At 37.6% G+C, this 22,367-nt stretch overlaps 1 protein-coding gene and 1 long non-coding RNA gene across 2 annotated transcripts in view; both read left to right on the top strand.

Annotated features, from left to right (window-relative positions):
• Stxbp4 (syntaxin binding protein 4) overlaps positions 1-22,367 on the top strand; it is a 125,705-nt gene that overhangs the window by 6,147 nt on the left and 97,191 nt on the right. Inside the window, exons 4-8 of the mRNA XM_051158291.1 lie at positions 8,299-8,405; positions 8,650-8,863; positions 9,948-10,026; positions 14,944-15,041; positions 20,184-20,280. Coding sequence (XP_051014248.1) covers positions 8,299-8,405; positions 8,650-8,863; positions 9,948-10,026; positions 14,944-15,041; positions 20,184-20,280 — 595 coding nt within the window. The remainder of the gene's footprint in view (positions 1-8,298; positions 8,406-8,649; positions 8,864-9,947; positions 10,027-14,943; positions 15,042-20,183; positions 20,281-22,367) is intronic.
• On the top strand, positions 18,741-19,303 carry LOC127200175 (uncharacterized). Its single transcript, XR_007832027.1, has 3 exons — positions 18,741-18,896; positions 18,934-19,155; positions 19,193-19,303. It is a non-coding gene; the product is annotated as an uncharacterized LOC127200175 (long non-coding RNA).

The following is a 22,367-nucleotide window of genomic DNA, read 5'->3' as shown; positions in this document are numbered from 1 at the left end:
TCAGCTCTTCCTTTTCTCTATCTCTACACTTATAAAGTTGTCTTCCTTCTGTTCCTGAAAGAGCCATTCCCTCTTTATCTCAGTGCAGGTCTATGGTTTCGTTAAGCTGGGAACAGCACCTGCTTCCGATCTACTATTCCAGATATCAGTTTAAAGACTACTTGGCAGAGGACTGGTTTCCTGTCCTCCACTGCACACGCAGATAAGGCCAGGTTGCACTGCTCCTGTGCATGTGGCTAGCTCCTGTGCCTGTGCTCCCCATCACCCAGCTCCATTGGCAGCGTTACCTCTGTGTCTCTGGTTGTTTTAATTCAGCTGAAGCACTGCTTATTTTGCCTCCTCATGGCAAGGACTCCATTCAATTTCTTTACTGTAAATTTCTTAGTGTGATTCACTCAGTAGTGAACGGATGTTGCCGTGGTCATTCTGTCACATTTCTGTCTGTTTACCATCCCGTAGCCACCAATCCCTCCAGACCAAGGTGCATCTCATCTCCTGGGCCCTGTGTACCAGATCATGAATAATGTTTTGAACTTTTCCAATGTTTTATTTGCATTCTTTCATTGCTAGTAACATAAAGAAGAAAGCTTCTCTGCAAATAATAAGTAGCATGGCATATTTTATTTAGTTGACCCTAAGATGTGTTTAAGATGCATAGATAAGCTCTGACATAAAGGCATGTGTAGCTACGTGCTATGCTTGTTTGCCTCTAAGTGTATATTTCCTCTCCTAGCTCTGAAATTGGGATGGCCCTCACAAACAGTGCCATGATGTCCTTGGCAGTATTCTTCCTTGCTACATAAAAAAAAAAAAAAAAAAAATACAATCTCATACAATTATTGTCACTTTAGATTTGATAAATTGAAGAATTTTTTTCAAGCTTGTAAGAAAAGATGAAGGTCCCATTGATATAGGTTCCCACACATAGTCATGGCTCACAAAGCATAGAAGGCCATATTTCACTTCCCGATGAGAGCTCCTTTGAGGATATGCTGAGCACATTGCTGAACTGTGATCAAAGCATTTGGACACATAGGTGGCAAGGCTTCTGGAAGAGCAGCAGCTAAGATGCTTCACTTTGTAGCATCGCTCTCTTCTTTGCGATTAGTGTTTCCGTTATTATATAACCATGTTAATTTCCTCAAGCTATTTACTGGACCCCATCAATTTTTTATTCATGTATTATATTCCTTTGCACTGTGGTAGGGAAACAGTCATGATACCATGATCTGTCCAACCAAAGGAATGAGTGAGACTAGTCTGAAAATTAGCTACATATTAATATTACTATGTTCTAATATGGAAAACGGTGGAAGTAAATAAGGACAGTATAAAGTAAGTGCTGTAATACAGGTAAGTAGAAGTGGGGGGGTTGGTTTGTTTGTTTGTTTGTTGGAGACAGGGTTTCTCTGTGTAGCCTTAGCTGTCCTGGAACTCACTCTGCAGACTGGGCTGACCTCTAACTCAGAGATCCACCTGCCTCTGCCTCCAGAGGGCTGGGATCAAAGATGTGTGCCTCCACAGTTCAGCTTAAAAGTGTGTTTTGTTGAGCAAAGACAGCATTTAAGCCTGACTGTCAGGTGTGAGGATTCCTTTTGTACAGAAATGGGAGTGGATGGTAACATTCTTGGTGAGTGGCCATGCGTAAAATCACTGAAACCTGAGCTGGTTGGAGGAACATCCTCTGCAAGAGGATGAGGCATTTTTATGCTGAGAAAAAAGTTGTATGATGAGGCTGGAAAACAGCAGGTTCTAGTTACTTTCTTATGTGCTCGGAAAGTTAAGGGCTTTCAGCTTTTCCTAGCAGTGGGCTGTATCCAAGGCTCGCCATGTCGAGAGCAGTGTAATTGAGCTTTTCTTGAAAATGGCCCACAGTAAAGCCAAACTGTCTCACTTTACCTTATTTACACCTACAATGTCCTTGACATGTATTCCTTGATTCTTACCAACTTTTTCTCTGAGAAGATCCAAAGAGTCTCATAGACATTAAGCAACTTTATTATGTTTATACTAGTAACTAGAATTAAAAAGAGGCCACATGTAAGCTGTGCGTGGTGGTTTACGTCTGTAATCCCAGCACTCAGAGGCAGAGGCAGGTAGATCTCTGTGAGTTCAAGGCCAGCTTGGACTACAAAGTGAGTCCAGCACGGCCAGGCCTGTTACAGAGAACACCTATCTCAACTTGTAGCTTGGGAGAGGAATCCAAAGGCTCACAGCAGCAGCATTTCCTTTCTGAATAATGAGTCAGGGCCATCAGGGTCCAGCTCTTAGATAGTTTCTGATAAAACAATAATGTGATTTAAAACTTTATAATATCATCATAATTGAAATGAACAGTGATGGCAGCTTATAAGAGGACTTAAGTGGCCAGGAACACTTTATTACTTCAACATGTACGTTACTGTCGGATGGGAGAGTTCAGACTGCAGTTCAACCTGCAGACATGCATAGCGTTTTGCTGCCATGTGGTGCAGCTGCTCCATAAACTGAGTGAAAGAGGCTTCAGCATGTCCTCAAGTATTAATCCATCTGGGGCAGAATTTGCTGTTTTAGAATGCCAGACTTTTACAAAAGTGGCTTTGTTTTCAGTCACATGCTCTGAGTTTTAAACAGGTTTAGAAATTCATATGATTAGCTAATATCTTATTCTAAGAGGCAAAGAAAGCAGTAACCGCTGCAGGTACATGTTCAAAAATAAAAATATGTGTAAACACTAGAAACCTGGGGCCAGAGACCTTCTCTCCCCCTCTCAAATCCTCCTGCAAAATGCTCCTTTAACACAGGTACACTAAGGTCATGGACGCTGTATAGCATGAGAAGAGAGTGCAGGAGGTTGCAGGGCAGTCTTTGCCCATCTGGACTTGGTAGCCTTTTTCTCTATGCTGGCAGTGATTTTCTGTAAGAAACAAATTAGGACTTAGTGCCAGATATTTTCAGTTTACTACCTGGTTCCTGGCGAGAAGATGTGCTCTTCCATACCTTTTCCTTATTGTTCATGAAGAACTAGGTAGTATTTGCAGAGCTCCCATTCATCCCGTTGGAATGCTGTTCCTTCTCCATCCCCTGCCTCTAACACGTCTACCCAAATGCAGTGTAGTTGCCATCTGAGCTGTGGCCTTCTTTCTTCAACAAATGTTCCCTTTCAAGGAAATGTAATAAAAGGATACTTTATTTCCAGTAAAGACACAACTATGAACCAGTTTTTCAGATGAACAAAGATGGCAGTATTCTGAACAAAATACTAGCAAACCAAATTCAGGAATGTATAAAGATCGCATATCTTACCCAATTGTGTTTGCTCATAGAATTACAAGGTTGGTTTGACATATGTAAATCAATAAATGCAGTACACCTTATAAACAAACTTAAACACAGAAACCACGGAGCATCACTATTGATGTTAAAAAGGCGTTTGACAAAGTTTAACATGCCTTCATGTGGAAAGTTCTGTTGACATTAGTAATAGAGTCGGCATACCTGAAAATAGTACAGGCTATATTTTGTTGTTTTTAACAAAATCTCAAATGCTCAATTTTACCAAAAAAGACTCAGGAGCCAGATACTGGGGTGAAAGCCTCCTGCCTCAGAGAGGCAGAGAAGGCACCCAGTTGACCTTCATTCTCAGCTGACATCCCAGAAGGAAAAATAGTGAATGCTTCTTCCCCATATCATATGAAAAAAACCTTCAAACTGAATGTCTCTCCCTTCTATTTCCTGTGCATCTCTCTATCCATCCTCCTGACTTCCACTTACGTTCTGTAACTGTTTTTTCCTATGTTCACTCTCTGTCAACTGGCTGCATGCTCCACCTTTTGACCTATGGTTGACTTTACTTCATCCTGTCTTGTATTAAAGGTGTGTGCTAGGGCTGAGCCACACCACAACTAGAAATGGGCTTTCCAGTAAACAACACAATCTCTGGGTTTATAGTGTAATCAAATATGCTGCAATAATGTTTTATACAACAAACCTACACCAACACTGCAGTAGATGGAGACAAACAACATTTTCTCTGAAATCAGGGCTGAGACAACGATGTCCATTCTTCTCTTTCATATTCAGTATAGTGCTCAAAGTCTTAACTACAGCAATTAGAGAAAGATACAAAAGGCCTTATTTTCAGATAATATCATTCTTAAAAGACTGTAGAATCTACTAGACAACTTTTGAGCACTTAGTTGAGGACACAAAATATTTTAAAATGCCTTTTATGCTTACTAGTAGTGAACTCTCAGAGGAAGAAATTAGGAAAAAAATTCATATTAACTCATATATATAAATATATGTTTATATATATTTCAAACATAATATATGTGTATATGTATATGTGTATGTCGTATATACACAGATATGTATATTATCTATACATATGTCAAGCACATACACACATACCTGCATGTGTCTATGTGTGTGTGTGTGTGTGTGTGTGTGTGTGTGTGTGTGTGTGTGTGAATGCTAGGAATTTGTCTAACTAGAGAAGCTCTAGACACCTTCAATGAAAACTTCAAGACATTTGAAAAAGGAAATCAAAGACGACCCTAAAGATGAAAACACCCTTCACTCTCTTGAACTGGAAAAATTAATATCATGAAAATGGATATACTACCAAAATTACTCTACATTTCAGTGTCCTGCATATAGAATTCTGATGTCATATTTCCCCGATCTAGAAACAGCAATCCAAGAAGTCCTAAACTGTTACTAATGAAGAATTATTTTTTAGATTCTTGTTTGTTTGTTTGTTTCTTTTCCAAGATAGGGTCTCTCTGTGTTGGCTGTCCTAGACTGGCTTTGTAGACCAGACTGGCCTTGAATTTACAGCGATCCACCTGACTGCCTCTCAAGTGCTAGGATTAAAGGCCTGTGCCATCATGCCTGGCCTCAGATTCTAATGTTTTAGAGATAAGTGTAACAATGAAATTACTTATTTTTAGAATTAAACTAGTAATTTTGTGTTTGATGCCTACTTCCAATACTAGTTTTAGAGTATAGAACCTGAGTAGGATTCAGCTAAGTTCACTGTAGTAGCTTTGTCTTTATGTTGAAGAGTCGAGAGATTGCTTTCTTTTTGTAGTGTGTTTGACATGTATAAAAGGACATTGGAGTACATCTGTGCATCCAGCTTGTGCAACATAGCCAAAATGACACCTACAAATCTGCCTAGATGACTTGAGAAATGGGAATTTCTGTACTATTGAAACATTCTGTCTTCTTCCACTCATAACCGCTCTTACCCACCATACTAGTGATGGAAGACTGACCAAAACCAACTTGGGGAGGAAAGGGTTTATTTTGCTTACAGTTCCAGGTCACAGCCCATCACTTATGGAAGCCAGAGCAGGAACCTAGAGGCTGGAGTAACTGAGGAGGTCTGCTTGCTGGCACATTCTTGGCTCTGTTGTGCAGCACAGGATCCCTTATAATGGTATAGTAGTGCTTACAGTGGGCTGCGCCCTACTACATGAACTAACAACCAGGACAGTTCCTCATAGGTATAAACAACCCTGATAGAGGTAATTATTTAGGTGAGAATTTTTTTAGGCATTTTTAGGTTCTGTCAGGTTAACAGTTAATATTCAGCTGCTCCCCCTGAATAAGCCCTCTCTAGGTTTTCTTATTTTTCTATAGCTTTTACAGAAGAGCTTTCTTAAACTGAGAGCTAACATATTATAGACTATGTATCAAGTGTCTGAGCATAGTCTTGATATGGTTGTTTTTCTTGGAAATAGATTGGAACTCAATGAGCTCGGCCAACGCAAGACAAATGAATTTGTAACATCTTGGAAAGCTAGCTCTTTTGTTTTATTGAGTATGTGAGAAGGCAGTGGGTGATGCTCCTTGGTATTCTTTTCTAGATCATTATTCTATATTTGTCAAATGTAGGTGAAAGTGACAATAACTGCCATGCATTATGTTGTTTGATCCTGTAATTATCTTTAACCATGTATTTACAGCAAAATCCAAATTAAAGTGTTACAAATTTTATTTTTAGTTAGTTGCCTTTTTAAATTTTTTTTATTTAAGAAGAATTATTAAGTCATTCTGTCCTTAGACTGTAACAGTTTATACAGCATTTGAGCTATGCTCCTATAAAGTCTGTTTTCTACAGTTACTTACATGTGGTGTGCATACAAAGGTCAAAGGACAGTTCTCAGGGATTGGTTCTCTATTTTCACTCTATAGGTTCCAAGGACTGCACTCAAGTTGCCAGGCTTGGTGACAAGTGTTGAGCCATTCATTGGTTCCTAAAATCTTCTGATGAGTGTTTTACATATATATAGTTTTACTAGGTATTCATTAATCAGCAGAAGGCATGATACTATATAACTTTTTTCAAAAAATAATAACTATTTTTATTCATAATACAATAGCCATAAATCACCATTTTTTATGAGGAATATAATTCCTACCAAAGATTCATTATCCAAAGCATGTATTTTAGTAGATAAGATTTTCGTTGTAATGTTTTTATTATTTGAGAACCTCAAACGTCTCCCATAATCACCTCCAGGCTTCTCTCATACACCTCCCAGAATCACCCCACCTCCATGCATTGCCAACTCCTTAGCCCTTCCCTTTCCTAATAACCTGTGGGATCCAATTTGCGCTGCCCATACACTCGTGGGTGTGGGGCCAGCCACTGGAGCCTGGTCAGCCTACACCGGGGCTACACTCTTAAACAAAACTGACTGCCACTCCCCCCAGAAGCCATCACCAGTCAGTTCCTTTTCAGTTAAGGGTGGTTGGTTCATGCTGGAATGGTGACTGGCTTGATCATTTCCAGAACTTGTGTAGGCAGCCAAAGCTGCTGTGAGCTCTTGAGTGCGGTGGTTCTGTCATGTTCAATAGACAACGCTTCGCTCCAGCTTGCCCTGAGCTCTGGCTCTTACCATCTTTCCGCCTTACCATCAACAGAGTCCCTGAGGAGTGGCACACATGTCCCATTTGCGGCTGAGCACACTACTGACTCAGATTAGATTTTAAGTCAATTATTTTGAGTTTGTAAAGATTATTTCAACACTATAGAAGTAAAAACTAAACGTTTTAAACCTTGTGTGTTTGTCAGCCTTTTCTCTATACCAGATCCCTGAGTTAGTCAACTTGATAATCTGTTTGGACTCACACATTTTTATGTTCCAGTTCTTGCTTGATTGGCGCATTGCTTTTGGCCTAAGGCAACATATTCTGGCAGGATGTGGCATTGTGAAAATGTTCACCTAACACCCAGGAAGCAAAAGAGAAGAAACCAGGGTCCCCTAATTCTCTTTTAAATATGTCCCCAGTGCTTCCAATGCCTCCCACTTACCTCCCCTCTAAAATTCTCCAGAGCTTCTGATGATGCCAAGCAGAGGACCAAACTTGCAGTACACAAGATTTTGGAGGACACTCAGGATATAAACCTTTGCTTTTTCTGTACTATTGGCAATGATATTTTCTGTCTTTGTACTAAATCTGTAAGAGAACACAACTTTGCTTTCCAGTTGAATTAAGAGGGAAAAACAAACAAACAAACAAGTGACTACGATTTTGGCCCAACAACAACATTCAATCTTTTAATTGATATTGCTCTGTCTTATATATTTAGTATAGTTATGCACAGGGCCAGGGCATAACAAAGACACCCAGTTAAAATTGGTAATTATCAGCATGACCTTGCTATGAAGATATATGCACAGCCTAGTAGGTTTAGCCACAGGAAGGACTAGCAAATCTAGTTAAGAGGATGCTTGATTACTACAGAGAATTGGATCAAATCAGTATAACTAGTTCTATTAACTTTATTTTTTAAAAGTCAGTGTTGGTGTTTGTGTGTTGTGTACATTTTGTATGTGTGTAGATGTGCACACGCGTGTGCGTGTGTGTGTGCATGTGATTTCACATCTCCATTAAACAGTTTGGTAAGAGGAAAGATGCAAGAATGCTCATTCACTAGGGTGGATGAGTCTCCTAGTCTAAAACATTCAATATGCAATGAGTGCTTGGCTCGCTTTATCAGAGTCAGAATCGTATCAGACTCAGCACTGAGCTTTGAAAACAAGAGTCCTTTCCCAGTGTGCAAGCTTGTTTCCTACAGCAGACAAATTCATTGGCATAAGAATGTATTCACTGTGTGTATAAACCATACAGTTCTACTTATAAAACTAACCAGGCATTAATGAAACGTTTTGCTATTCAGATTCTTCAAGTTTTTTTACTCTGTGTTTATGATATTATTCACAAAATAATTGCTTTATTATGTTGATTTTATTAAAACTACTTTTTTATTTTTATAATTTTCTGCCTGGCTTTTGTTTTTAGGATGGACGTTTAAAGCCAGGAGATCAACTTGTCTCAGTAAACAAGGAATCTATGATTGGTGTATCATTTGAAGAAGCAAAAAAAATAATTACTAGAGCCAAGTTGAGGTAAACAGTTCCATCCATATGATAAGATGAGTCATTTAGTATATGTATGTGTATGTGTGTGTGCATTTGTCTATATTCATATATGTGCACACATAAATGCACATACATACATACACATACTAAATGTGTGTGTGTGTGTGTGTGTGTGTGTGTGTGTTCATTTAGAAAGGCTTTTACTCTACTAGAAACACTGTCTTTGAATTCACTTGATTGCCTATCACAAAGTGATCACTTTTAATTATAGGTCAGAATCGCCTTGGGAGATAGCATTTATCAGACAAAAATCATACTGTAGCCATCCAGGGAATATTTGCTGTCCGTCCCCATTACAAGCATCAGAAGACTGTGGACCTCAAACCTCAACATTCAGTCTCCTTTCCCCTCCCGCTGAAATACTAGTTCCAAAGATTTCATCTACTTCCAAGACTCAGGACTTCACTTTACCTAAAGCAATTCAGGTAATCTTAAATTCCAGCTTAAATATTCAGTCCATAAATCTCTTGTGTTTTTTATGTTGGATAAGTCAATATAGAATTGAAATTTTATTGATGATGATTATTAATAAGTTAGTATTTCCTTGAAAGACTTCATTTTTAGATTTTTATTATATAAAACACAGATTTTTTTTCAAGCCTATGTACTTTTCCCCCCTCATCAACATGGTACCATAAAGTCGAAATTATAATGCCATGTTTAATTCTCTGTCCATTTCCACCTAATAGAAGACAAGTACTCATGTGTGTCTGCATGCATGTGTTCAGTGTTTAGCTTCTTCTTAGACACTGAGGCTACCGTGACCATCCTATCTATAGATAGTGTTCTCCTCACCCTCATGCATCCTGTGAAGTAGTTCACCTCACTTACTTGATTCCTAAAAAATGGGGAATTAACATATCCAAATTGCTTTCAGTCGGCTACCTTGTTCTATTAAATCACAATTCTAAAGTAGAATCTAAGTTCTTTAAGTCTGTCCTGGGAAAAAAAATTAAAACAGGAAACAGATAGACTTGCAGCCAATGGTGTAAGATTCTTTCCTTTTTTTAAAGACTTATTTATTTATTTTATGGCTATGAGTGCTCTATCTGCAAGTATGCTTGCATACCAGAAGAGGGCATCAGATCGCATTGCAGATGGTTGTGAGCCACCATGTGGTTGCTGGGGACTGAACTCAGTAACTCTGGAAAAGGACCCTGTGCTCCTAACTGCCAAGGCATCTCTGCAGCCCACAGGGCATGTTTCTAAAGGGTAACTTCCGTTCAAGGTGTACGGTAATCAGACAGCCTTTAGACTGTTTCTTTTAAAAGGCAAAGGGCATGGCATTCTGCTCTGTTATCCTTAGACACTTAGATCTAAAAACATTGTTACTTTAAACTCTGAAATGCTTTCTTTGAAGACGAAAATGCAAGATCTTAGGAGCTTCCTATAATTTAGAGCAATGTTTTGATCTCTTTAACCATTCTGTTTATGTTAACATGAGCGTCGAGTTTGGTCTTTGACCTACTTTACAAAATGATGTATAATCTCCTTCATTTTCTTTCACAGACAGAACCTGGATGCAGTAAAGCAGAGCATACTCCAGGTACTTCTTTGAACAGCAGCCCTACAGATACGTCTAAGCCAGGTAAAATCACATTTAATTCCTGTATTTTTTTTAAACTATTCTTTCTCAATGCTGAATTAAAAATATGACTTAATAGACCTCAAAGAAGGGCGCTTTATGCCTTTTTCCCTTCAATGAATAAAAGAGCAAACTGAATGCATGGCTTGGTGTTTTCTGATGAACTTTGACTTTTGCTAGAAGTTTCTTTGAACAAAGGGTTGAAATTTTAAGAAGTGCTTTATGTCTGTGAAGCTGTAATAGTTAACAAATTTGTTGAAGTAAATTAATGAATAATCAAGATGCAATTTATTGTCCCTTTACTGAAGTACTGATGGGATATGCCACTGCATCTTTGAAAACAGTATAAACAGAGCAGAACTTAAGAAAAATGTTTGTTTGTTTCTTTATTTGTTTGTTTTGAAAGCTATTGTACGGATATAAAATAGAAAGGACATCCGTACTGACTTTATTACTTTTGAATTACCCTAAAATGACTTAGTAATTTTAAAACAATCAAATCAAAATTATCTTAGCTACACATAGAAGATGACTTTTATCAAGTCATGAAGTTCTTATTGACTTAGATATCAAGGAAAATAATTCCTCCACTGAAATTATCTCCAAAAGTTAAAGAAGACAATTTAGAAGCCATGTTTAATGTAACTAAAGGGCTAACTACACATTGTTAAATTATAATTCCGAGTGGAACCCACATGCATTAATTTTTAATACCATAATTTTTGCTAAGAATTGCAAACTAAAAACTAGATTAAGTAACTACTACACATAGACAAATGGTATAATTTAGTGATAGAGCAAATGCTTAACAGACATGAGGCCCTACATTCAGTTCTCAGCACCCAAAAACAACAACAATAAACAAAAAGAAAGAAAGAAGAGTAAACAGCCAGCACCAGACTTCACAGGAATTATGCTGCATTCATCGTGTTTCCTCTGATTGAAGGAGGTATTTTCCAATGGCTTAGTAATTTTATCCAAAATTATATACCTTTTAATTACTGAGATTTAGTGATTCTTAGAAATAGTATTAATTACTATTCCTTTCATGTAATTAACATCCAGTCTCTTGATAGACTGTTTTTATTTTAAATTGAGAACTCACATGTAAAGAAGATAGTTGAGTAAAGCAGACAATCCAAGATGTGAGGTCAGGGCTGCCCCATGCAGAAAGTCAGGGTCCTTTATCCCTTAATTATATTATAAAGCATTAATTATATAACATGTGTGTAACATAATTATTCCCTTTACCGATTTACTTAGGGTATATTTGCTAAATGTTATTTAGTTAGCAGTGAACCCAGCATATCAGGAGTTCAAGAGAGATTTAGGTTGGTTATTTAATATTGTTGTAAAATAAATCATGAAGTTAACATCCTCATTACTCAAATTAGAAAACATTTAAATATGCATGTCTTTCTTCATAGATATACACATGTGTATGGGTTTTTTAATGTGCACAATGTAAAATCATGTACAAAGTAGACTAAGAAGAGAGTGAGCAAGGAGCTCCAGGGTACAGCATTAAAGACAGCCACTAGTTTATGTGGTGCAAGAGAGCACGGGAGCAGTCTGGGAGGTCCTAAGCCTTCATCCTGGTTTCTTAACTCAGTGACCCGGAGATGGTTGCTTTAAGGGAAAGTCACAGATTAAAGATCACACATGTCAAGCACTTGGCATTATGATAGGTACATGGCATTTGCTCGGCAGTAATTTTTATTGGTAATAACTTTATTAATAATAATTTTTATTACTAATAATATTTGCAGAAACATAAGCTAGCATATAGTTCAGATAATATTCCAGAGCAAGAGTATGGCTTTAGCGCAGAAGTGAGGGCTTCTTACACATGTGTCAATTTTATGTCTTCCTCCCACCTCCAAAACTAGAATATAGCAAAGGACTTGTCACAGTGTGCAAATGACAATTAAGAAGCATTAGCTTCTCAAAAATCATTCATCACCTAAGTCTTAAAGGAAGCAGGCAAAAGGCCATCCTAATTTAAGGAGGCGCCATGAGCAACAGCACAGAGCTCAGATAAGTGAGGTGCAGAGGAACCTTAGAAGTTAGGTATGGTGATAGCACAGATCTTGCAATAGTAAGTAAAGGAAGATTTGTACCAATGAGTATAAGAAATATGCTTGATTTTGGAATAGGAAAATAGTTAATGAAAAATATATTTGATTAAGTCATTTATAAAATTAAAATATTAACAGAATTTATCTAGCATAGAAATAGCATTAACTCAGATCCATTTTTTATTTCTGGATAAATATGACAGTCAAGATACTACTAAATGGGGTAACACACAGGATAAGGAGGAGGAAAACCCTCAAAATTGTCTCCAGATAGCTTGCATGTGTCATGATTTCTCCGTTATAAGGAAATCAGCATAGATATTTTCTCCATGTTAGATCCTCACGTATCACCCTCTAGATCTTTAGTCAGTTAGTATTCACATTAGTTAGTTTTCTTATTCGTGTGACCAATAAGCTGACCAAGGCAACTTAAGGGAGAAAAGATTATTTGGGCTCACAGTCTCAGAGGCCATAGTGAGTCCATTGTGGTGGGAAAGGTGTGACGAAGGAACTCTGTGCCTGTGGGAGCATGTGGCAAAGCTTCTCATATGGTTACCCTACCAGGTACATAGAAAACTAAAGTCAAGTGAGTGTAAACCATCATAGACTCAGCCCTCCTGCCTCGCCTCCTCCACAAGCTAGGTCCCACATACCATTGTTTCTGCAACTTCTATAACACTCCTCCCAAGTGATACCAGCAGCTAAGGACCACGTGTTTACATTATGAGACAACTGGAATATTTCATATTCAAACCATTGCAGTATTTATTTAAAAAGGTAAACAATTTTTAATATTTACTTCAACAAAAATAAACATAAGATGGCTCTACTCTGTTTCTGTGTTAGAGTTATTTGAAGTATAAAAATTTGTTAGAAATTTTAAGATCAGCATTATACAGGAATGTGTTTAAAAATTATTGGTTCATGGTATAAATTAATCTGAAAATTCAAAATTATTTACTGTGGCAGTAAGTTGGCTAATATACAAGTGTATGAGTGAACTGCAAGTAAACCGAAGATATGACATGACTTTATTCCTTTGCACTCACTCTTTTAAAACTCCAACATGCTGATGGAGAAAAGTGCCTTCCAGGGCTTCATGGGATTAATTTCCTAGTGTTTACCATACTCTTACAAAGCGTTTCTTTTCTTCTCATCCTAAAAAGAACAGAAACAGAGGACCTAAGAATGATAAAATGTTTTCCCAGAGAGGTGCAAATAGGAGGTTGAGGCAGGATAAAGAGAGAGGTTGCCACTGGCAGCTGAGGTTAAACTTGCACTGAGTCATTGAAACCCAGTTACTCTTGGGCTGAAACCACAGGTTAGCAGGGGCTTACCTTGAAACCTTCAAGCTGAAAAATGGAGGGTTCTTACCTGTCTTTGGTGTTTCGTTCCACTTCTGCCCATGATAATCTTTCCTACCACACTGTAAGCTTGATATAGCATTTCTCTTAATTGATAGAGAAGTACAGATTTAGTATATTATACCCTCATGGTCAACAAATAGATGTTCAGCCGGGTGTGGTGGTGCATGCTTTTAATCGCAGCACTCGGGAGGCAGAGGCAGACAATCACAAATGTGAATTTGAGGCCAGCCTAGTCTACAAAGTGAGTTCAGGACAGCCAGGGCTACACAGAGAGACCCTGTTTCAAAAAAAAAAAAAAAAAAAACAAAAAAAAAACAAAAACAAATAGATGTCATGATAACAAAGTAGTTTTCATGCTATTACCAGAATTGTAAAAATTCTGTCATTCTAAAATCAACCCTTTTTGAGGTTTAACTCCATTTGGAGCTAAAAGTCAGTGACAATTTTTTTTATATATACTCTTAACACCTATAAGCTATATTAAAGATTTTGCATAGAATGCTGAGGATGTGTTAAAGGTTTAGAGGAAGACTCTTTATTTTCATATGTGCTTCTTATGTTCTTAAGAAAGAGAATGCAAATCATTTTGTACTTAGAGACAGATGCTCTGAGAAATTAAAAAAAATTAAAACACTGCATAAAGATGTGACATTTCAAAAAGTTTTTTCTCTTCCTCTTGTTTCTATGTTGAACTAGTAAAATACCATTTAAGAGAGTATTTAGAACACTGACACTTAGATAGGAAGGATTGACATAAATTGTTGAAATTTGTCTTTAAAACTGTGGCATATTAAGTTGTTTCTCAAGAACTGGCCTCTGGTTGCACCTAATTTCCCATTCCTGCAAACAGGGGGGAAAATGCATATCTGCATAATTAAGCTGTATTGAAAACAGACAGGGAAATGAGTGAGGAGCGGGTTTTCTTTAACTCTTAAAAGTCCATTTTCACTGCTAGAAGTTCAGTCCTTCTGTGAGACAGGCCAGGATTTTTAGCCCAGAAAGGTCCATGTCCACGTTGTCCTTTGTGCCTGTTAGAAGTTGCACTTGGAGTTTTTCTTGGGTACTTGCACAGTTCCTGTAAAAGTTCTGTCTTTTCCAGTCGAGGAAATACCATGGCCTTTCTGACTCTCAAATACGATGTTACTTGCTTAACGTGGAAGTTTTTGCCTTCCAGTTCTGAGGGCTTTGTGATGAGGACCATAATAGCTAAGCGTCTTTCTTCAGGTTAATGTTTCCATGAGACCCCATAATGGGTAATCAACTGGGCTGCAAATCATATCGTCCAGAGCTCAAGTAAAGCTGAGTTTTATGGTGGATTTTAGACTTAATGAGGAAATTCATAAAACAAAAGTAAGACCTGCCAACTGTTTAACCAGAATTATTTTTGAACAGCAGGAGCCCAGAACACATCTTGTCAAATGAAAAATTCTATTCCAATTAGATTTCCAATTAATGTGCACCCTGTTGGCTCCTAGATACTGCTCCTGCTTGGACTGATGATGAGTCTGGACCACGAGGAAAGAAAATTTCCCTAAATCCTTCTGTTCGCCTTAAGGCAGAGAAACTGGAAATGGTAAACCCCTTAAAATCATTTTCCTCACAAGACAGCAGGAAAGAGCTGCCCCACTCTTTGAGAGGAGAACATTGTAGAGCCATTGAATTCTTGAAGTAACTTATTGAATTAAGTAAATGACAGTTTGGGTTTCAGTTATTTAATAACATTTAGATTTAGAAGTTAATAGCAGTTCACTTGTATAAAATAAAAATAAAACCTTTGGTTACTAAACTGACATGCAAATTAACTTCTTTCTTGCGACAGCTCAGTGGGTAAAGTGCTTGCCATGAAAACCTGAGATGCTGAGTCCAGTCCCCCAGAGCTCACATTTTAAAAAGCCAGCCTTGTGGGGAAGCACAGATGGGCAGGTCCCTGAGCTCACTAGCCATCTTGGAAGAAGGACTCTCATCTGAAGACCAAAAAAAGCCTTGCCCAGGTTGGCCTGCAGGCAGGTTTATAGGGTATTTTCTTGATTAGTGATTGATATGGTAGGGCCCAGCTTACAGTAGGTAGTGCCAGCCCTGGAAATTGGACATGGGTTGTATAAGAAAGCGAGCTAAGCAAGCCATGGGCAGCAAGTCAGTAAGCAGCACCCCTCCATGGCCTGTGTGCCTCCAGGTTCCTGCCTGGAGGTCCTGCCCTGGCTTCCCTCACTGTAGAGTGCAGGCTGAGAGTTGTAGGCTGGAATAAAGTCTTTCCTCCTCAGTTACATTTGGTCATGGTGTTTACAATAGCAGTAGAAACCCTAACTAATGTACCACTTTAGCCTATTTGGAAAGCTCCAAGCCAATGAGACCTCCTGTCTCAAAAAACAAGGTGGAAAGTAACGTTACTGAGGAATAACAGCTGACACTGTCCTCTAGTGCCTATGCATAGATGGGTACCCATACCTGTGTACCCACATACACACACAGAGAAATATATGGTGTCTTATAAAGTATCATCAAAATTGTGACAAAGTTTAGTAGCCTTCTTATACTATAACAGTAAGTGCAATAAAGTAATGCACCATTGTGCATTATTTTGAAAAATAAAGGATTATTAAATCATAAAGCGCAAAGCAATCAGGTCTATATGAAATTCAAAGAGATTATAGGCAGGCACAAGGTACTTACAGATAATCCTAGGAAGACGAAACGACTGACATCATCATGTATAAGAAACAGAAGATGATTAAAACAGAAAAATTAAAAGTGAAAAGTACATTAAATTGGTGAGGTTATTGAGGAGGTTATTGTACTGAATTCAGTACAAGAACTTGACACTGCTTTCTCGTGAGATTTATAAACACTGACATTCATGTTTGTAGATTATGAAATTTCATGGCTACAATAAGTACATTATAATACACATCATAATTCCAATCTCTCTACCTTTGCTTTGTTCCAAATAATATCTTTCTCATTTCCCATTAAATCCTACTACTGTTTAAATGATAACCAGATCTAGCTCTTTTCCAAGAATTTCCTGACTATAGTAGTTTCGGCAAATACTGCCATATTCCACGTATTTGTAGCCCAGTTGTGTTGTAGTGCCTTGTAGTCTTTTCCTGTGTTCTCTTTTATTGATGAGATTGGATATTTCTTCACTCATAGTACCTACCTGCTATGTCCTCATTTTTTGCCATATAGAAAAGAACATACATCTTTTCTCAGCTGTTACTGGTTTCCAGGAAGAAGTACTCACAACAAAAGACAGTTCAATAAGAGGAGACATTGGGTTTTACTTCTCCCAGAAGCCTTCAGCAATGAAAACCCCGATAAGCAGGGGAATCTCTATGCAATTATGGCTAGTTTTAGAATAGAGACTGGCCAGTGGCCAGTGTGTTGTAGAAGGACGGCTAGGCGGTGGGGATATGATATGACCTAATAGTAAGGGAGAATTTCAAAAGCCTGCTTCAGATAACAGTGTACTGTTAGATCAATTGTTAGAAGCATATAATAGATGGAAAATATAAAGCAAGGTAAACTGTGATACAATTATATACAGATAACTTTTAAACACAGATCACTATATAAAGTAAAACTTAATTTGTACAAAATTATGTAATGAGTATAAGTTATACATAGGCACCATATTCAGAGTAAAACCTTCTCAAAATAACCACACAAATTGGTAATAGTGATTGTCCCCATAGCAGTGGTTCTTTTCCACTGCAGAGGACAGTTGGCAGGATCTACCATGTTGGTTGTCAATAGAAGCCCATATCCAAAGCCCCAACCAAGACTAAAACTTATATCCTGAAACTCTCTGTCCTAAAATGTAAATAATATTTTTATTAACTTGTGAGTCAAATTTTTGCTAACAAACATATAAAATATGTCTCATTTTACTTGTAGCTATAGGAATTCAAAATAACAACCTATTTCCTTTCTGATAGCGTGACAAAATGAAGATGTGAAAACAAATTCTGTTAGGAATGTAGGAAGCTAGGGTTGTGTATATGTTGCTGGCGTGTGTAAATTAGTACACATAGTTGAAGAACAATTCAACAGTAGTAAAGTTGATAACATGCCCTATGACTCAGTACCTCCTCTTACGTGCATATACAGTAGAAAATTTGCATGCGTCTATAAAAGAAGACATGTATAATGTCTTATAGTAAAAATCATGAAGCGACTATAAATATATACCAATCAGATAGGGATAATAAATGATAATATATCCATTCAATGAAGTAACACAAAGTAAGTGAACTACATATGTAGGCAATATTGAACAATGGTGAAATCATTAAGATAAAATAAAATTAATTTGTAATTATCCTTTTAGATTGCACACTGTATAAAACTTATATGCACAAATTAAAATGGACAATATTTAGGGGACATATACTTAAATACTAAGTAATATTAAAGAATAGACAAGAAGGATGTAATCGCCTTAGGATAGCGTTTACTGTGAAGAACAGTAGAGGAAGCTTTCAACTCAATGTATAGTCTCATTTCCTGAAAATACGTGTACATTTTAAACAAATACCTTTGAATAGTTTAAGATAGCCAAGTATTTAGGGTTTCTTTGTATTTTTATTGTAACTTTTCAAGGTGAAAAGAGTACACATCACAAACCCTATGAATCTCATATGTTGTGTAAACAATACTTATGGCTCTGATAGGGTAGAAGGATGGTACTAGACCAACCTTAAAAACACTTGAAGAATCTTTCCTGATACTATGTCTTCTTCCTGTTTCTTTCCACTGTGCCCAGTCAGTTGTGTGTCTGTATGATAGATGCCTTTAGTGATAATGTGTCCTCTATACACTTGCACTAGATAAAATATCATGCTTGTAATTATTACACATTATGCTCACCTTAAAGACCATATGGCTTTTGAGGGCAGAGACTATACGTTATTTGTTGATGTCATTGCACAGTTTTGTGCCTGACAAACAGTAAGCACCAAATAAGTAATTGTTAGAGAGGTGGTGAGTATTTGAACATTCTCCAAATGGAGAAGAAACTTGTCAGGGATAATTACCTTTAATAAAGTTGGTTTCCTTTTAGCTTTACTGTGACTGACACTGTGTGTGCCCTTACTGAAATCCACTGGTAGGGTAGTCAGTCAGTTCTTATGCATTAAAATTAGTTTGGGGTATATAGAACTAAAGAATCCCAAATAGCAGTGGTTTCCATTGGAAACTTGATATTATTGCTATTAAAAAGCCCAGAGGAAAATAACTAGAGAAAAGCACAAAGGCTCCAAGAACAGAGATGCACATTCCAGCCTTTCAGATAGACTCCCATTCCACCATCATTGCTGAGTTCCCTGTAGACTGTCTATTCCACCATCATTGCTGAGTTTCCTGTAGACTGTCTATTCCACCATCATTGCTGAGTTTCCTGCAGACTGTCTATTCCACCATCACTGCTGAGGTGCCTGTAGACTGTCTATTCCACCATCACTGCTGAGTTTCCTGTAGACTGTCTATTCCACCATCATTGCTGAGTTTCCTGTAGACTGTCTATTCCACCATCATTGCTGAGTTCCCTGTAGACTGTCTATTCCACCATCACTGCTGAGTTTCCTGTAGACTGTCTATTCCACCATCACTGCTGAGTTCCCTGTAGACTGTCTATTCCACCATCACTGCTGAGTTTCCTGTAGACTGTCTATTCCACCATCATTGCTGAGGTGCCTGTAGACTGTCTCTTCCACCATCATTGCTGAGTTTCCTGTAGACTGTCTATTCCACCATCATTGCTGAGTTCCCTGTAGACTGTCTATTCCACCATCATTGCTGAGGTGCCTGTAGACTGTCTCTTCCACCATCATTGCTGAGTTTCCTGTAGATTGCCTATTCCCCCATCATTGTTGACGTTACTTGTGAGTCAAAGTAGCTGATCATTTGTCTTTCTTTTCTCCCCTTTTACTAAGTCAAAGGGCAGAAGCACTTACTCTACTTTAATAGGAAACTTCCTCCATGTTCTCCTGTACTTCCACACGGCTGGCACATAGCCCAGGACCTCATCAAGGGCAAAGTTGGGACTGCAGTTGTCTTTTAGTGGAAAATTCTGGATGGTTCTATCTAAGGCTAAGGAACATGGGAAAGACAGTGGAGTACATGTAGGAGTGTCTGCATTTTTATTTTAAAGGCAGATGTTACTGTACCCAAAGAAAAGAGCTCAAGAGAGGAATGGGTGTCAGGAAAAACTTCCTTAGTTTCTGTTTGTGAAAGTGTAGCTCCAAACCAGCCAAAATTAAGGGTATTTTCCATTTAACCCAATTCTATCAACTTCATTTTTATTCTCTAACAACCAAATGTCTTTATGTTTTTTGAGTGTTATCTATAAATTTGACTTTAGTTAAATCTCCCTGTTATTTTTCTTCTGTAAAATCACATACAATAGAAAATCATTTTATTTCTGGTCCTACAGCCATGTTTGTAAATCTGACATTAGGCAAGGCATTTGCCCTGGTACTGGGGCAGGTGGCAGATTAAAGAAGGTAATATATGATTCCTAAACAAAAAGTTAACCTACCTATAAATATACATATAACCTATAGTTAACCTACAGTCAATAAGCTTTCCATGGGATCTAATTCTGATCACAGCTCCCCTTGTTGATTTTGTTTTCTACTGCATTGTAAAATATAGTTCTAGTCAAAAGTTTTACCCCAGAAGTTTGAAAATTGTTTAACCTAAGTCCATTTCCTTCCAGGCCCTCAATTACCTCGGTATCCAGCCAACAAAGGAACAACATGAAGCCCTGAGACAGCAAGTCCAGGCCGACTCAAAGGGGACAGTGTCTTTTGGAGGTAATGTCTTAAGCGCATCATGTTGTATTGTCACAGGCAATTGGTAGACAGTATTATGACTTATTTTCATTGAGAGCACTTTCTCCTTAGAGAGAGAATGAAAAGGTACGCCATGCTACTTCAGATTCCTTAATTGGTGCTTCAAAAATTGCGATTGCTCCTGCCCTGCCTGGGTCAGCAGAAGGGAGACCTTGGTCAGAGCCCATCAGCTCTAAACATCATTAGCCCATCCCATCCTCTTCTCAAGGCTTATTTATTGATTCAACTTTGCTTTAGTAATAACAAAAGAAATAGTACAGAGTATAGAAATTATAATTTCACTACTATGGAGATTACATCTATTTCCTTTTTTCAGCTAGTGGAGTAGGAAGCTTTTGTGGTACTGCATAATTATTCTTAGAGATGGCGTAATGCACCAGAGTTTCTACTCTTGGCGTATTGACGGTTTCTCAGTAGCTGTTATTATAAACCTATACTTATTACAGCTTTTATAAATAGGCATTTATACTTTCAAATGAAGCAATTTCTTCTCTTTTTTCAATAGGATAAATCCTCCTCAAATGGTTTGGAATTTCCATACCTATCACTAAGTTACTTTACAAAAACTGTTCCTATATGTTTATCCTACTACACAGAAATGTTTGAATAGATTGGCTACTTTCTGGCCCTCATAACATTTGTTCTATAGTTCACATAATAAATGTAGCATTGTATCTTTTTAAAACATCTCTAGTAAAATAAAGAAATTCACCTCTTACTTTTGCAATGAGTAAAAAAAAAGGTATTTGGGGTTTCATCTCCTCTTGAAGATCACTCCCCAAATATTAGTAACAGGAAACAGAAATACATATATATATATATATATATATATATATATATATATATATACACACACACACATACATACACACACATATATATATATTTGTATATATGTATACATATATATGTATATATATACACACACACATATACATACCACCACAACAAAAACCCTTACAACTCATGAGGGCAGAGATGGTGCAGAGAGAGCAGTAAATACACTAGTGTGCAGAGGCAGGTGAGTCTGGGCATGTGTAGATGGAGGCCTCACAGGGAGGGCAAGCTGGGATGAAGCACCAGGTGTGACTGTAGGCTGGTTTACGCTGTGCATTGAAATCAGAGTTCTTCAAAATATCTGATACGGATAGTTATCCATGCTGCTTTTTTACCTTCCTCAAGTATTGTAGTACCTATTGCTCCCAGCAGAAAGAAATATATTTCATTGAGAAATTAAACTGGAGATATTGTGGAATTATATATACTAGCAGCAAGGGAATTTGGGGACGTCTGTGGTGAGTCATTGCTCAAAACATGTACCCAGATGCTCAGTGACATTTGCATCCATGTTTATAATCGTAGCAGGAGATTTAAGGCATGTCTCTAAAGAATCTAAACAAAAATGTCAGCAGCCCTCCAGATTGTTTTTCTACAGTAAAATAATCCTGCCAGTTGACAAAGCAAGTTATATGCACACAGTTTTCTAGTGCCTTATTGATTGTTAAATATAAACTCAAAATCAAAGGCTTCTGGACTTTGATAAAGTGACATAAAGTACAGAGCCCAAAAGTATCAGATGAACAGAAAGAAATAAAAAGAAAAAAATGATAGTAGCAGAAGATAATTTTAGATAAACTAATTAATATCCTTAGGAAGACAAGAAAGGACAATGCACCCATGAAATAAGAGCAGAAATGTCTAAAGTCAGAACAGAGAACATTTGTAAGGACCTTTTAAAATTACAATGTAATAGCTACAATTACAACTTGCTGAGGACACATAGGTGAGTGGGCCATCATAGTATATGAAAGTTATGCATTGCTCTAGTAATTAACTTGCCAAGTGGCCTTGGTATGTTTAAGAAAGCCTGTCTCCTGTCTTGGTTCTGATTTGCTCATCTACAGAACAGGAAGAAGTCCTGTCTCAGAGGATGGGGAGGAACAGCATGATGATGACCACAAAGCACATACAGCTGTTATGTGAACACTGGCTGTTGCTGTTATTCTCAGCTCTTAGATTCTTTCACCCTGAAAAGCCATGTCATAATA

The sequence above is a fragment of the Acomys russatus genome, chromosome 16 (genome assembly GCF_903995435.1).
Source record: "Acomys russatus chromosome 16, mAcoRus1.1, whole genome shotgun sequence".
NCBI lineage: Eukaryota > Metazoa > Chordata > Mammalia > Rodentia > Muridae > Acomys > Acomys russatus.
Note: the sequence above shows the minus strand (reverse complement) of the source record. Positions and strands in the feature narration are given on the sequence as shown.